The 16,787-nt window shown below is 40.4% G+C and overlaps 1 protein-coding gene across 3 annotated transcripts in view; it reads right to left on the bottom strand.

Moving 5' to 3' along the window:
• The window catches only part of MEAF6 (MYST/Esa1 associated factor 6), a 919,140-nt gene that overhangs the window by 242,605 nt on the left and 659,748 nt on the right, over positions 1–16,787 (bottom strand). Inside the window, exons 6-7 of one of the 3 annotated variants that reach the window (XM_044083682.1) lie at positions 11,684–11,713; positions 8,934–8,973 (exon numbers count right to left, since the gene is read on the bottom strand). The exons of 1 other annotated variant lie outside the window; for it this stretch is intronic. In XM_044083682.1, coding sequence (XP_043939617.1) covers positions 8,967–8,973; positions 11,684–11,713 — 37 coding nt within the window. In that variant the 3' untranslated portion in view covers positions 8,934–8,966. Of the gene's footprint in view, positions 1–8,933; positions 8,974–11,683; positions 11,714–16,787 lie in introns of those variants that run through there. One more of the 3 variants, XM_044083666.1, reaches the window with a different exon arrangement.

Here is a 16,787-nt window from a genome sequence, read left to right as displayed (position 1 = left end):
TACTGCCTTTGTTTTAGCTTCATTAATTTTATATCTAGAGAAGATCTGAATCTTTCACAACACTGTAATGTCCCTTTCTGATTTTGTCACATATAATATCATCGCAAATGCAGCCAAATTTTCCTGACTACCATACTAATTATATCCTTGAATTTCTGAGTCCCTTATTTTTTTTTTTTGCCAGTGGTTCTAGATATAATGCAAACAACAAAAGGGAAAGCATACAACCCTGCCTGGTTCCTCTCCTCAAGCAGAAGTTATCAGAGAGGAACCCACCCACTTTCAATTTCACCTCCGATCCCTCATATATACTCCTAATCAGCCTTATAATTGAATCAGGGAAAGCAAATGCTTCCATTGCCCTGCTCATGAAATCCCATTCTACTCTGTCAAATGCTTTCTCTGCATCAAGTCCCACCGATAAAAGTGGTATTTTCTTACATTCTGCTTCTCGCTGGATCATCAGTGTTCTGTTAATATTGTCAAATGTTTGCCTCCCCTACATAAAACCACACTGATCCACATCTATCTATTTTGGTATCACCTTTGCCACTCTTTTAGCCATTATACACATAAATACTTTATAATCATGGCTTAGTATTGAAATGGGCCTGTGTGAAGCTGGATCCGATGGATCTTTACCCTCTTCCAGGATGCAGATACTTCTCTTCCTCTTAAAATTCTGTTAAACAAAACCTTCCAGATCTTTATCAGTTTTTCCCTCCTAACTTCCAAATTTCCACAGCAGTACTATCTATTCCTGGGGACTTTCCTGTAGATTGGTTATACATAGCCATTTTTATCTCATCTCTTCCTATCCTGTTAGTAATCGAGCCTCATATACCTGTAACCTTGGCATATTTAATTCTTCCATAAACATTTCCATTTGTACCTTTACTTGATTTCTATATTTCTCTGCTTTCTACAAACTTTCATAAAATTTCTGAAATATTTCTAATACTTCTACAGGATCTCTTGTTCATAGATTCATAGGTAGGTACTAGGCTTTCGGCCCAAGGGCCTATGTAAGCCTAGCCAACAAGGTTCACTGGCTTACGCCACCCAAGAAAGCTATTTTCCTGTGCAACTGTTGAGCAGAGACACAGAAGTGATTCCCGGTGTGTATTTCCTATTTCCCATCCATTCATCAAGATTTTTCTTGAAGAGTGCTAATGAAGAACTTTGCTTGACATAGATGGGTAGCCTGTTCTAGAGTATGGGAAGTCTCTGGGACAGGAATCTATCCCTCCAGCATGTCCTGTTTATTGTGGTGACAAGGTTTAGGTCCCTAGGGTGTGTAGCTCGGAGGGATTGGGATTTCTTTAGGTGTAGCAAGTCCAACAGCTCTGGGTTTGACATAGCTTTATATGTTAGGCAGAGATCATCTCGGAGTAGGTGATCTGCTACGCAGTAAAGCTGGAGTTTATTTGAGATGGTCAGTTTAGGGCATTTGTTTGAGGCCAGTAATCCTCTTTGTGAGGTACTTCTGTGGCCTTTCCAGCTGCTGCAGATGTCTTGTGAGGTACATTATTTTTTCCTGGATGAGAACCCTTGTATTTTGAGGTGTGCCATGCAGAAGGACTTCCTAACTACTGTGGCGATGTGACTATCAAAGGAGAGACTACTGTCCACCTGGGTCCCAAGGTCTCATCACACATTCGGTGTTGAGTAGACTGCTGCCTATGTGATAGTTCATGGCTACAAAGCTTTTACCAAAGGGGATGACACTGCACATTTTGGCACTGAGCTTGAGGCCATGGCTCTGACACCAGGCATTTGTCTCAGCGTGGCCCTTCTATAGGATGTCCACATCATTTGTGGACGTGACTATGGCTCCTAGTTTGCAGTCATCTGCGAACTTCATTAGCCACAGGCCTTCTGTGTTTAACAGGAGAGGTCCCAGGACGGAACCCTGTAGTACTCTCCACTTGTCACTGCTTTGAGGTCAGATATGGAGTCTGCAACTTTTACAGAGAGAGTTCTGTCAGTGAGCCAGTTGGCAACCCATCTTGTGACGTAGGGATTTATACCTAGTTTACTGAGTTTAGCTATAATTCCAGAATGGGGGATGGTGTCGAAAGCCTTGGCGAGGTCAAGATAGGCTGCGTGAACCACCTTACCCTCATCTACGGCTTTGGTGACTGCCTCAAAAAAGTCGATCAGGTTCAGGAGGCATGATCTGCCTTTCACAACCCTGAACTGGGTGGGATCCAGAGTTTGGAGGTTACCAATGTCTTTGTTAATGAGTTCCATAATGATACGTTCCATGGCCTTGCAGACCAGGCTCGTCAGGCTAATAGGTCGATAGTTCCTGGGATCAGTGGTGGCTCACCCTTTGTGGAGTGGGATAACTGTTGCTGTGCACCATTCAGTGGGCACAAATCCTGATGCGAGGCTATTGTTGAACATGGTGCTTAAGTGGGGAGCCAGTTTGTGTAAAACGCAGCCTGGGATGTTGTCCGGTCCCATGGATGCTGTGTTTTTGGCTTTAGAGAGTGCAGCTTTTACCTGTGTAGTTGTGATTACAGGGACTCTGCATTCTTCCTGTATAGATATTGGCCCTTTAGGTTATCTTCCTTGTTACAGGCTTGCTAAGCTTGGTGACAGCCCTTTCCACTTTCTGCTGCTTGAGTCATTGTACTAAAAGTTTTTGCGCTCTAGAATTATCAAAAAAACTGTTGCTTAACAGCAATCTTTCTAAATTCGTGCATATTACCGAGGTAATCCCTTATTTCCTGTTTTGCATTCTGCAGTTGCTTCTTTTCTTGTTCCGAAAGATTCCCCCGATTTTGCAATACTTTTAACATTTGTCAGGTCCCTATAAAGAAATCTTGTTACTTCTTAACCACATCTCCCTTTCCTTTACTTTCCTTCCACCCTAGTTTTAAACTCCACTTTAGTTTTATTCTACTCCCTAGCTATATTTTCAGAAGAAAATTCTGTCTTCTCTAGTAACTCCTAAATCAATTCCAAAACCCATTCCTTAAATTCCTCTCTTTTCCACTGATAGGTGGGAAAAGCGCCAGTGTCTCATTTTTATTTCACTACCTTGCATTTTTACTTATTATTGGCGCATGGTCTGAAATAGTTATTGGGTGTGTTTTCAAGACCTTCAATTAAATGCACATGTTCCTGTGAGATATAAAATCTATCTAGCCTAGTCTAGTTTTTGTATCTCGGTGAATATGTAAATTCACTCCAAACTCCTAGTGTTGAATTCACATCTTCCATGCTAAACATTTTCATAAATTTCTTCAAAAATATACCTTCCTTTGTTATATTTTCCCTTCTAGGACCCCCAGACACATCTGCACTTTTGCAAACCAAACTCCAATCTCCACCTGACCTATAAGTAATATTCCTTGCTGAAAGCCGATTATTTCTCCCAGAATTTTCTTAAGCTCCATTATATAACCATTCGGAAAACCTTTCTTTATCAAATTCACATGTTCAGTTCTTTCCAGGTGCATCTCCTGTAGTGCAGCTATTTGCACTCTACATTTTTTAACATAGTCCACTACTTCTTTATATTTATCTGTAAGACCATTCAGATTGAAAGACACTACAGAAAGCATAATTTTCTTATATACAGTGGACTCCCTCTTATCTGGTCTCGCTGGGACCGGACCTTAAGCTGGATAAATGAATGGTTGCTTAATCAGAAAACGCATACAAAATAGCATTTATAGATTATAAATCAGCTAGAATAAAAGGATTTGTGTTAGTATGCATTTTTCTAAAGAATATGAAGTCTTAAATTACAAATGTCTGTCATGTACCTCTCAACATCTTAGAGCAAGAAATCTGGATAAAGCCATTACTAAAAGTGAGAAAAATACCCAAAATAGGGACACTTTTTAAATATTGTTCTTACAAACTTAGAAGGTTGACAGAATAACATGTTTTACATTAACATGAATTTTCTGAATGGTACGAAGTCTGAAACAAATGTCTGTCATTATTTTTTCACTTCAAATTTTAATGATTTGCCACTAATTTGCCAGAAAACCAACATTTTTTGAAAACCGGACCAAAAATATGAGGCAAAAATCTGGACATTCTGCAATAATCTGTACAGTTGAGAGGTATGGATTATTTAGCCTAGAGGAGGTAGAAGTGTTGTTCTTCTCTGCTGTCTTTTGCTAGGGGTATGGAAGAAATTTGACGGCTGGTTAAAGAGAGGCTGGGTAAGAGGGAGTCAACTGTAGTTATTACTACCACCTTTTATATACAACTGCTTTTTTGTTAAATGTCTAATTCCAACTTTTATGTTACATCCATATACTGTTTGGCACGTTGGTCTTTTATACAGTTGTTTCTTGTCATATCCATTTGCGTCCATGCCAGATCCTACATAACTTTTTATTTTTTTTTTTGAAAGCCCTTAAACAGAACAAACAACTCCCCTAACCCCCCTAAAACCTATTAACAATTACACACAAATCTATGTACATCTTCAAATATTAAAGTTTTTGCTTCTTAAGAACAAAAGTTCGAAGTTGTTAGCCACACAGACAGGCTAGAGTTAACCAAAAAGAAAGGCTAGTCATGCTAAGACACACGGCAAAGCCTGCGCTATTAGTTTGTGCTATTTGATTTGGTCTATCTTTATAGCTCTCCCAGCTATAGATGCTTTCAGAAAACACTTTCTCCAAGCCATTTTTCTTTATCAAATTGCCTTCAAGTGACATGCAAACCAGACACAAAACTGCTAAGGGTACTTGTTTACCAGAAAAAAGCCTTATAATATTCAATGTTCTTTTTCATTTACATGCTTTGTAATAAACTTGTTACTGGATAACACCTAGGGTCTTAACCCAGTCATTTCCCTATGCAAGCATGGGAAAAAGCACACTGATTTTTCCTTTGTCATACACTCTTAACCAGACCCATCCGCTCCCCCCTTTCCTCTTTTTCTTTTTTTTTCCTTGTAAAGCTACATTTCTTAAAACGAGAAAAATAAAAAAATGCACCTATTTATATTAGTATCCCCACTGCATTTAAAAAAAAAACTGATAAATCTTTACTAAAAGTCTAATTGGTTTTATATTATCTTGAAAGCTCTCAGAGCTGGGAAAACCCCTAATTGTTTTCAGAGAACATTATGCCCTAGTGAATTTCTCTGTTCTTTTTTTCTTTTCCATCAGCCAATCCCCTTCCACCAGACTGTCTCCAGTTTCTTTTTATCAGACTGTCTCCATGGAGATATGAAGACCAGCTGCAGAACTGCTACTTAGCATACATACACTTTCTAGAAAAAACGCCTCATAATATTCAATATTCTTTTTCAATTACTTGCTCTCTCTCAAAACAAATCAACTAAGGTCCTTAAGCCAGTCATTTCCCCATGCAAGAATGATGGAAAAAAACACATTAATTTTAACTTTGTTATACCTTTTTAACCAGGCTCCTTTTGTTCCACTGCATTGCCTATATTTCTCAAAACTGCACAAGAAGAGACAGAGAAGAGAGGGAGAAAAAGAAAAACACTACCACCTGTTTAGAATACCATTACACTTAAAAATAGCATGCAAAGAAAACCATGCACCACAAATACAGTACTTTTAAGAAAAGAAAATGTTTTCTTTACTTACAGTTAGTTTTCTCCCCTCTCTTCCCCTCCTCAAAGCATTTTTCTGAACATTAATGACACGAAGTAGGGCATATACTTTAGAGTCCCCCACAAATCCAACATATTTTGAAAAAGTCCAGTATTTCCAGAATTTCATGTTCTGTCAAATTCCACAAATATAATTACTGCACTGTGATCCCACATTAAGTTACTGGTTTTATTACCGTTCTTTCCCATTTTTGCTTCATTTCCAATGTACTCTCGATTCTAGTCAACTCTTCTCCTCCTTTCCTTCTTTCCAACATTTTCCTTTGAAATACTGGAAAAGGTTTCATAGATACAGTCTCTTTGTGGTCTTTATTACCAGAGGAACAAAAAGCAGAATCGCCTTCTGTTTCACAGCTCACTTTTTGTTGGACAAACTTTTGTATTTCCTCTTTAGCATGCACTTCATCAAAAAATGATTTTGTCCCTCCAGGGAAGAATACCTTAAAGACAGCTGGATACAACAGTTTGAATCTCACACCTGCATCTTGACATTCTACTGAACAGTGGGGAATGCATTTACTTGTCTTTTGCCTGGTGTACAATGAGTAATCATTCTCCACAAACAGTCTACTGTCTCCCACTTTTATATTTTGTCCTTCTGCCACAGTTTTGTCAGAATCAACTCCTTCTGCTGGTTGGATTGCATCTTTACTCTTAAAGGTCTAGGTTGCTTTCTTATAGCTAGGTTTGGAGCATATACACACTGCACCCTTTCAACTAACAACTCCTGCTATGGAATACTAGTCCAGTTGCTTATTTGTGCTTTCATAAAATAAATACAGTCTATTCTTTCCAGCTTCTCTGTTACAACTGAAAGTTTCAGGTTTTTCCTGTGTATGTGTCCTCTAATTCAATTTTTTTTAAACATCTCTTTTTGATAACCTCTGCAGCACAGGAGCCAGAAACTAAATCTCTAGCCAAAGGATAATCTTAAAATCTAATTTTTCACTTCATATGGGAGGTTCTGAGAATGCAGACAGGCAAACCTCCTCAAACAATATGAATGACTTCTGCAATGGAAGAAGCTAAATTATTAAAAATAGAGTTTTCCACACAAAAGAAAATGCAGACAAAAAATCTTCATACTTTCACAATTAGTCAAAATAAACTTAGAGCCTTACAATTCAAAATTATCAAAGCTGAGAATCTATACACTTTTCCCTGTGCTTATCAACAATTTTCCCATCCTTATCAGAAACAGAAGAACTGGAATTAACCAAATGTTTAGCAGCAGTAGGATTAACTAAATCTACAGCTTTTGGGTCGAGGTGGGAACAGTGTATAAAAATGTAAAAACTGAAAATGTCTATATATTTAACCTGTCTTTTTAGGGGTAAAGCAGGTTGACTATCAAGAAAACTGTAGGCAGTGACACATTCCTCCCCTTTAGCTGACGGAACTGGGGGAATGAGTGAAGGATCTAAAAATTCATTTTGAAGCAGCAGCTCATGGTATTTTCTGAGAGAATGAGAAACCTCAGTGTTCTCCCACAGAAAACACTAGCACATTCTGCATATAGTTTCAGAGAAAAAGAACCCCCCCCCCCCAAGGGAGAATCAGAATTTGAGCTTTCCTCTAAGTCTGAATCAGAAAACTGAGGAAAAAACCTTCATCTTCCTGTCCAGATCCCGAACCTTGAATCTGTGCAGGAAAAAAAAAAATCACCTTATAAGGAGGATCAGTAGCATGAATTAAACCCAGAGCCAGACCATGTAAACTATTCAGGTCTATGAAAATTTGAGGTAGAGCAGATACGTGTTTAGTTTTCTGTTGTTTTTTTTTTCTTTTGACAGGAAAAATGGGGCCAACAGTGTTATTAATGACAGCAGCAGCTAACCCACAGACTGGAACAACATTCTGACTAAACAGGGAAGCCTTCCCTATTCCTTCTCCCAGGACCAATGAGAGTGGCTCTCCTTTTCCCACTGAGGGGATCCCAATAAGCTGCAAAGGATATGGCTAACCCCTGAGCCACAGTGACTGTAGGTGCTACACAAGAGGGACCCAGGGTACAAGATGAGTGGTCTGAGGAACAAGCAATGGATACAGCAAAGTTACCTACCTGTTGCTGAGGCAAACTGCTAGCCTGCTCTAGTGGCAAAGCCGGTTTGCTTAACTTTTTGTTGTTGGATGAAGGATCAACTGTTGGTCTGGTAGTTTGTTCCACGGTCAAGCTGAAAATGGTGTCTCTTTCCCAAAGAAAATAATCAGCAAGCAGTGCTAAAGTTTTAAAGTCACTTTTTTTCACATACAAACACAGTAAAAAACACTTTAAAGCAGTTAATCAGCCCACAAAAGTAAAATAAACAGAGATTTTCCATAGAAAAAATATTTTTCAATTACTTTAAACAAGTTTTAAAACTAACAGGAAAACATGTACTCCTGTTTTGTGGTTTGAAAATACAGTTAAGGCTCATGGCATCCATTAAATGATGAACTCCTAGCATAAAAATAAATAACTTTTCTAAACAGTAAAGTACAATAAAACAATTATTTTTCAATGTGGAAGGTTTTTCCTCAAAGGGAACTTAACTGCCCAGGAATGGAACAGCAGAAGCTAGCCATCAGTCCTTTAAAGCCCACTGAGGAATGCTCTCTTTGGCAGCAGGAATACTCTGAAGGGCTTGGTGCCCAAACTTGTCTTTTCAGTCAGCTCAGTTGAGTTGAGCTTATTGACAGTTTGTGGGTGTGGAAGGTGACATGAAGCTTTGGAAACTTGCTGACTGTTACATCCTTGGCAGGATATAACTTGTACAGCTAAGGATAATGCAGCAGTGATCAATGTGATGAACATCAGCATGTGCAAAAACAATGAAGCCTGCTTGAAATTAACAGACTAATAGCAGCAGACTGGATGTTCATCACTTAACACAAAATCACTGAGCGGACACCCGGAGATGGTGCATTTCAGTCAGGACACTTAAGCCTTGTAAGTATGCTACTGGAGAACTGCAGGTTAAGGGCAAGCCTTATCAAACTGCTGATGTTCAGAAATGCCTTTGCACAAAAGACACCTGTTGCCAAACAATAGTGTTGCTTTCCATAACTCTGTACACTGCATGCAAGCTAACTTAAAAATCAAATTTGGAAGGGCAGACACCTTTGTGTAACTCAGTTTGCTGACTTTGCCTAGAATTTAAGTGTCTACGAGAAAAAGAGTGAAATAATCAAGGCAAACAAACATGCACACACTGCTATATGAAATTGGCTGGATACACACATGCAAATCTCACAGCACAGCAAGCATCACCAAAAGCAAAGGACAGCTAAGGCTGACAGTTGTCACTCATGTTTGCACATTTTGCACTTACATCAGTATTTCTCTTAAGACACAGACTAAGTGGCTTTACAATCTGTGGATCGAAAATGTGATGCACACAGACACAAAATTAGAAAGATGCACCATTTTGCAGTATGCTTAATATTTCTTAAAAAAAGAAAGAGGAAAAAAGTTGAACATTTACAGTCACCATCACTGACTGAGTTTCAAAGTAGTATTTCAATAATGACATTGCTGAAGACGTCTAGTCTTAACTCATTACAATTCAGTGATGCCTCCAGGTGCATCTGCAGTTAACTCCTGCTGACGCCTCTAGGCGTCAAATATTGCTTGTTCATATTTGCATAAATAATTCCAAAACCATGCTAAGTACGGGGTTTTTAAAGATTTCATCTTAAAGTTTACACAATAGTAAACTCAACTGCATTAATATTTGACCTCTGTCTGGTGCAGGCAAATATATATTAATTTTTTTATGATATTAATTTATACAGATATAATTTTCACAATTTTCTAAATATCTCAAAAACCAAGTAACACAGACTGAATTCCTTAGCCTCATATAAAATCTCTCAGCTAGATGAATAAAATGCTGCTGACAGTATGTGTGTAATGCAAGTGATTGCTGAGATACTATAAGTTGTTTACAAAATATTACAAATTTAATAGTTACTGTGTTTACTTTGACTTATAAAATTAGTTTTAAGACCTAAAACCTAAAGAATACTACCACTATAAAAATAGTTTTTGCTGAAGAGTTTGCCATTTATACTACTTTCATAATCCTTATGGATCCAGACATATGAATAGTTTTTTGAAATGTGAGGATGTAATTTGATTCTGTCAAAAGGCTTAGGCTGCACCCATTAGAAGTTGCAGTGCAAACTTCCTGAGCACCACTGGAGTGAATGGGTTAAGATGGTCAAACAGGAAAGAATGCTGTACATGATGATGGTTACCAAATGCTAGTCATTAAACAACTGCATTCCACAATCATTAAACATTGTATAGTATGTATGTACTTAATATAACACATAAGTTGCATGCAGTGGTAATTTCAATTAAGGCAAAATGTATTTTGGTGTAGTTTTTAATTGTTGAAGAAACATGGCCAGTCTTTGGAAACTACAGTCGTTACACCTCGCCATCATATGTGAATAAATGGCCCAATTTATACATCAAGTCAGCTGCTCCAGCAGAATGCATCTCACAAAATGTTAATTAGCTAAAGACTTCTGATATTTTTAACATATTCCTCTGGTCAGCTGTTGTCACAAATGAGAGTTCAAACAGCTATTGTGTCTAATCAGAGAGGGCTTAAAGTAAAGTACATGGAAAGTAATGTATATGCTGTGCTTTTCACCCATTTTGTGCATACAGCACTTCTGGTACATGTAAAAATCATCAGATATGTAGAAAACATAATGAATGAAGTTTACTTTGCGCCAACATTTCAAAACCCTCCAAGCTTGTGTTTCCAAAGCTTTCATTTGTGCTTTGAGAAAATGTAAAAGAGTTGAACTGAATTTGGTAAGCTTTTCTGGATGATGGAGTGCTTATGCAGTAAAACTATTGGCATTTCCGGACTGTTTGATTGTGAACAAATGTACTGCATGCCAGGGTCAGTGTTTCCTATTTTAATACTTTTGGGTACCTGGCAAAAGTTACCAGCTAACAAAGCAGCATCTCTAATGTTTCAAAATATACCAAACCATTGCCATGCAGTTCAAAGAAAGCCAAGACATGACATTTTAAAAAAATGTATACTCTTATTGTTCAGTGTTCAAAACCAAGTCTATAATTGAAAAACAGAATAATAATGTCTATACATTTGTATTCTACACAAGATTGACTACTAGGAATTAATTTCAAGAACTAGTCCAAATTTCCTGCAGATATCTAAAATAAAATAAGACACTAACATGTCCTCCTAGCTTACAAATGAGAATTTTGGTAATTTCCTTATAGGTTCGTAGGTGAGTACTAGGCTAGCTGCTCTTGCAGGCTTATTTTAAGCCAAGCCAGTTTCCCTTTTTGAACTCAAATTAACCTATCCCAATTTGGTTATAGATTGGCCTTATCCATCCAATGGTAGATAATTACATATTACCCCAATGAGAATAATTGAGATCACACCATAGATAATATAATATGAGGGGACGCATGCATGGGGTAAAGCATTTAGGAGCATTAGTAGTATGGGGGCAGTCCGGGCGATAAATTTCTGTTTCCCATCCATAGATCTAAGTTGCGCCTGAATATGAACAGGAATGAACTTTGTTTTATGTGGATGGGAAGTCTGTTCCAGAGCACTAGTATCTTCTGCAAGATATACCTGTCTCTCCAAACCATTCTAATGATGTTCCAGAAGAGGTTTAGATCCTCAGACCAAGTATTTTTAAAGCCATCTGACTTGCCAATGTGCAGTAAATCCATCAGTATCGGGTCAGAGGATGCCTTGTATGCCAGACATAGGTCACCTCTTAACAGTCTGTAGGATACGGAGTATAGTGACAGGGCTTTGAGTCAGTCCATGTAGGACATGTTGTTTAAGCTTTATATCCTTTTAGTAAGGTATCTCTGGGGGGCATTCCAGTTATCAGCAATTCCATTTGGTTTTGCACACTGTACTAGTTATACGCAACTGAATGTTTCTAATATAAACATATCCCAGCTTTACGCACTCAAACATATTACGTGCTATGGACAAGGATGATCAAAAAGGCTTTACTCAACTATAAAACTAAAAATACAACACAAATACAGATTAAAAATAGACTTACTCAAAGTCATAATCAAACATGCCAGATGGGCTAAGGTGCAGCATTTGGAAGAAAAGAAAGCAATACAAAATTAATTAGTCACATAGTCAACTTGCTTTTAAGAGCCTTGCTTATAGGTTCTTGAAAATTAAAGTTGTTTATTTGATAAAAATCAGGTTTATGTGCAATTTATGGTAAAAATGTAACAAAGGCATTTTTACTGTAATGGAAACTAATCATCTACCTAGACATAAGTGGCTAATGGTGTTATATGTTACAACCTCTAACGATGGGCGTAAACAGCAAGCCTGGCAGTCAACTTACAAACAATTCTCACAACTCTCAAATATATGTAATTCTTCTGCTTGTTCCAAAGCTGTTATAATGAAATGCAGACAGTGTGGGCTAGATGTACCCTGACCAAGAGCTCTGCATGGAGAATAAATCATCATCCTCAATGAGAGAAACAAGTTTTTTCTTTCCATCTTTAACTGTCATGTTCTCTATAACAAGAAAAAAAAAGTTATGTACTCACCATAATGTTCCAGCTCAGTTGTTGCTTTTCATTTATCTTCAACCTGTGGGACACGGATCCAATATAAATCAGACTTCGTTGCATTTTCCAGCTTTGGATCCAACCTCCGAGCTCCTCCCCTATCCATAATACCCCTGTCTCCTTCCTCCCGTCAGATCGAGTTTGCAGCAGACAGTAGCACCCCAACCTAACCATATGCCTAAAACCCTGGCATTAGCACCCACAGCTCAATAATGAAGAAAAAGGCTTGATGCTTCTTCCATCGGTCCACTACACAGAACACATATGGCAGGGGGAAGGAGGGAGGGACAGTTAAAGACAAATGAAAAGCAACAACTCAGATGGAACGTTATGGTGAGTACATAATTTTTTTATCTGAAGTTGTTTTCATTTGATCTTCAACCTGTGGGAAAGAGTCCCCAGCTACCAAATGGGCCTGGGAGGTCATCATGGAAGGATGTTCCGAAGCATGGCTGAGCCAAAAGATACCCTGCCTCTGGAAAGGAGATCCAATTTGTAATGAGAGATAAACATATGTGATGATGACCAAGTATCTGCAGAGCAAATGTCATCTAAGGAAACAGTAGCTACAGACCTAGTAGAATGCGCCCCCTGACATGACCTGGTGGAGATGAGCCTTTGGCTCGATAGGCCAATGCAATGCACTCAGAGATCCAACAAGCAATAGTTAATTTTGATACAGGTTTTCCTAAGGACAGCTTAGAAAATGAAACGAAAACTGATCCAATGTGTGAAAGGATTTTGTTCTATGCAAACAGAAGCACAGTTGCCTGTGAACATCAAGCAAGTGCAATTTATACTCTCCCTTATTCTAGAAGTTCAGAAAGAAAACAAGAAGATTGATGACCTGGTTAATGTTAGACTCTGATGCCACTTTCGGAAGGAATGAGGGATTTGTTCTTAGGGAAACCCTGTCTTTATGAAACACCATATAAGGGGGCTTGACTGATAAGGCCTTGATCTCCGATACTCTCTTGGCTGAGGTAACAGTGACCAGAAAAGACATCTTCCAAGTCAGGAACTGCAAGTTAACTGTAGCTGCAAGTAAAAAAGGAGGAGAAACCAAAGCTTGTAGTACTAGGGTAAGATCCCAAGGGGGGGGGGTTGGGTCTTTGACTGGAGGACTAAGCAAAAAGGTACCTTTCAAAAAGGCTTTACACAAAGCTTGAAAGACGCCAAAGAAGCCGAATTCTCTCCTATGTGAAAACTGTAGATCACTGCCAATTGTACTTTCACCGTAGAAAAACTAGTGAAAACTAGCACAATTACTAAAAATATCTGCCAAAAACTCAAAATGGCAGGAACTGGAGCAGTAAAGGGGCCCAGATCATGCTGAGAAGCCACAACAGAGAAACATTTCCACTTACTGGAATAAACCTTCCTGGTGGAAGACTTGTGAGCCGGTACCAAAATCTTCTTGACAGGAGAAGACAGCCTGGGAGTCCTAACTATCACTGGAACTGAAGCAGTCAAGCCGTGAGCTTCAGACTGACTAAATCTGGGTGAGGGATCCCTGAGGGATGCGTGATCAGATCCGGAACTGGATCTAGTGCCCAAGGAGGACACACTGCATGAGACCACAGAGAAGGGAACCAAACCTGGCAAGGCCAGAAGGGGGCAAAGAGGACCACTAGAATTACAGGGAGTGGAGGATAAGCATACAGTAGACCAGAGGGCCAAGAATGAACCAGAGCGTCTCTGTGGACTCCCTCGGTGGGGGATCAGAGTGAAATATTCGCTGCACTTTGCGTTGGAAGGAGAGGTGAAGAGATCTCAGCAAGGCTGACCCCACTTTAGAAAGATCTGTTCCTCTACTGAAGGATTCAGAGACCACTCATAAGACATCAGAATAGATCTGCTGAGCCTGTCCACCAGAAAGATGAACCTCCCCGGAATATGCATTGCCACCAGAAAACAGTCGGAGATCGCCCACTCCCACGATCTCATGGCTTCACAAAAAAGAGCATAAGACCTGGTCCCCCCTGTTTGTTGATGTACCAGACTACAGACATATTGTCTGTCTGGATGGCAATCATCCCTTGGGGAAGATGGGCATGAAGAGCTTGCAATGCCAACAGCACTGCCCTCATCTCCAGGATGTTGATATGTAGACGGGTCTCCAGTGAAGACCATGTGCCTTGGACTGCCCCTTCCAATGCAATAACCCCCACCCGAACAGGGAGGCATCCCTGGTCACTATGATCACAGAGGTGGGAAGGATGAATGGCCAACCCAGAAGAAGATCCGGGGATTGAAGCCACCAGAAGAGTGAATCCTTGCAAGCTTGAGACAACCAAACCAGATGAGATAAGGGCAGGTCTAGTAATGACCACTGAACTGCAAGAGTCCACTGGAGGACCCTCATATGAAGACGAGCCATAGGGATAAGGGTGATTGTGGCCACCATGGACACCAACGCCCAAAAAACTGACCCCGCAGGTGGACACTGGGCTTGAACAATGCAAGAAAGATGATCTGTCCAGAGTTAGAAACACTTTGCTTTGAGTGGTATCTAAGCTAGACCCAAGCTGAAGAGAGTAGCATCGGATCCGTTGTCCTCTGTGTCGAAGGGGGAGCTGGATCCAACACTCAAAGCGCCAAGACTCTAAGTAGAAGGTCCGACTCTAAAACCTCAAAGCCAAAACCATCCCCTTCAATCCAGTGCCAAGACTACAGTTCTGAGAGTCGGACGGCTCTGAAACGGTCGGTAGTGGTCGGTGTCCAGGTACCTAGAACCACAGGCGCTGACCCCTCAATGCTGTGAAAACTAGGACCTGATAACTCCGAAACTGGGGGTCCGATTAGAGAAGGAGCAATGGGAAGAAAAATAGACTCCATGCTCCCAACCCCGGAGGGGAAGGGAACAGGCAAGACTCCCATCTGGATCTGGGTCTGGATGAACCTTCGCATTATTATGTCCCCCTTGGCTTCGGAAAGACTATGGGTGGACCGAATGGAAGAAAGTACCGACCCGGGCCTGGGGTGGAAACAAAGGTGAGGCAGAGAGAGGAGAACGGCCCCAAGAGGTGTCCGGCAGAAAACACTTAGACCAGATTTGAGGAGAACCTTGGGTCAGGTCAGGCCAAGACTTGGCTGCAGGTTCCCCACTAGACACACTGTCATGGGACCGCTTCTTAAGCCTGTCAGTCTTTGGGATGAGACTTCTCCCCATTTCCAGACTTCTTAGAGGGAGGTTGAGTCCCAGAACCCATGGCAGAAGAAGTTGAAGGGGAAGCAGCCTCCGGAGGGAGGATGCCCTTGAGAATGAGCTTGTTCCTCCAGTCGGTCAAAGCTCGAGGGTTAAAGCCTGTGCAGATCGAACAGGAGGTCTCCAGGTGCTCTTTCCCTAACCACACTACATAGAGAGTGTGGCCATTCATAGGGGGGCAACTTGTGACCACACTTCCTGAAGCCTGGCTTCAAGGTTTCTACCATGGCTAGAGGAACACACACACACACACACACACACACACACACACACACACACACACACACACACACACACACACACACACACACACACACACACACACACACACACACACACACACACCCACCAGAAGAGAGAAAGAAGAAGGCGGGAAGAGAAGATACAGAGAAGACTTTTTTTTTTTTTTTTTTAAAACAAGAACTGATGCACTAGAGCACAGGGAAAGGGTAGATAAAGTAAGAGAGGCTAGGACAGAGCGTTAGAGAGGTAAAAAGAAGAAAATACTCACAATTAGGCACACTAACACTGAGGAAACTAGGAGCTGCAATCCGAGCTGCTAAATCTCACAAGTGGCAAACGAGATCAGAGGGGAGGAGGGAGACAGGGGTATTATGGGTAGGGGAAGAGCTTGAAGCTTGGATACAAAGCTGGAAAATATGGCAGAGTTGGATCTGTACCAGATCCGTGTCCCACAGGTTGAAGATCAAATGAAAACAACAACTTCAGATCAAAAGTTGTGCACGTACCACAACGTTTTTCTGTCCATCTCAACCTGTGGATTAACAGAACTGAGGCCGGCACTTCAGACTCTTGGCTCTGAAGGTCTACCTCCCCTCCCATAATGCTCTGCATTACCTGATCTCCTCACGTCAAGTTTGCCCCTCCCATACATAGACAAGTAAATAAAATATTACCTGAAAACTATTAGAACAAGTCATAGGAGATCTAGCAAGTGAAGACTTCAGAAAGACCCACAAGGTCTGCTAGGACCCAAAAACAAAGATGACAGTTTGGAGGGGGGGCAGAGGGGGAGGCTGTTGAGAAGGACAAAACAGAACAACAAAGGTCTAGTGTTATGGTAAGGGCATAACGTTCATACCTAATGTTGCCTTTTCTGTCCATCTCAACCTATGCAACTGAGTCCCCAGCCAGGCTGAACAGAGTGGTACTGAGAGAGAACATTTAGATGATGAAGGTGGAGCCAAACATAGCCCTTGACCTAGACTTGTAATGAGACAGAAAGGTATGAGTATTCAAACAACTGTCAACTCAGCAAATACTGTCCAATGAAGTGTGGCTGAAAAAGGTTGTTGAGGTAGATACTGCCCTCGTAGAGTGAGCCTTAGATAACACATAAA

This window comes from Protopterus annectens, chromosome 1.part1 (genome assembly GCF_019279795.1).
Source record: "Protopterus annectens isolate FY-2018-M chromosome 1.part1, PAN1.0, whole genome shotgun sequence".
Lineage (NCBI taxonomy): Eukaryota > Metazoa > Chordata > Ceratodontiformes > Protopteridae > Protopterus > Protopterus annectens.
Note: the sequence above shows the minus strand (reverse complement) of the source record. Positions and strands in the feature narration are given on the sequence as shown.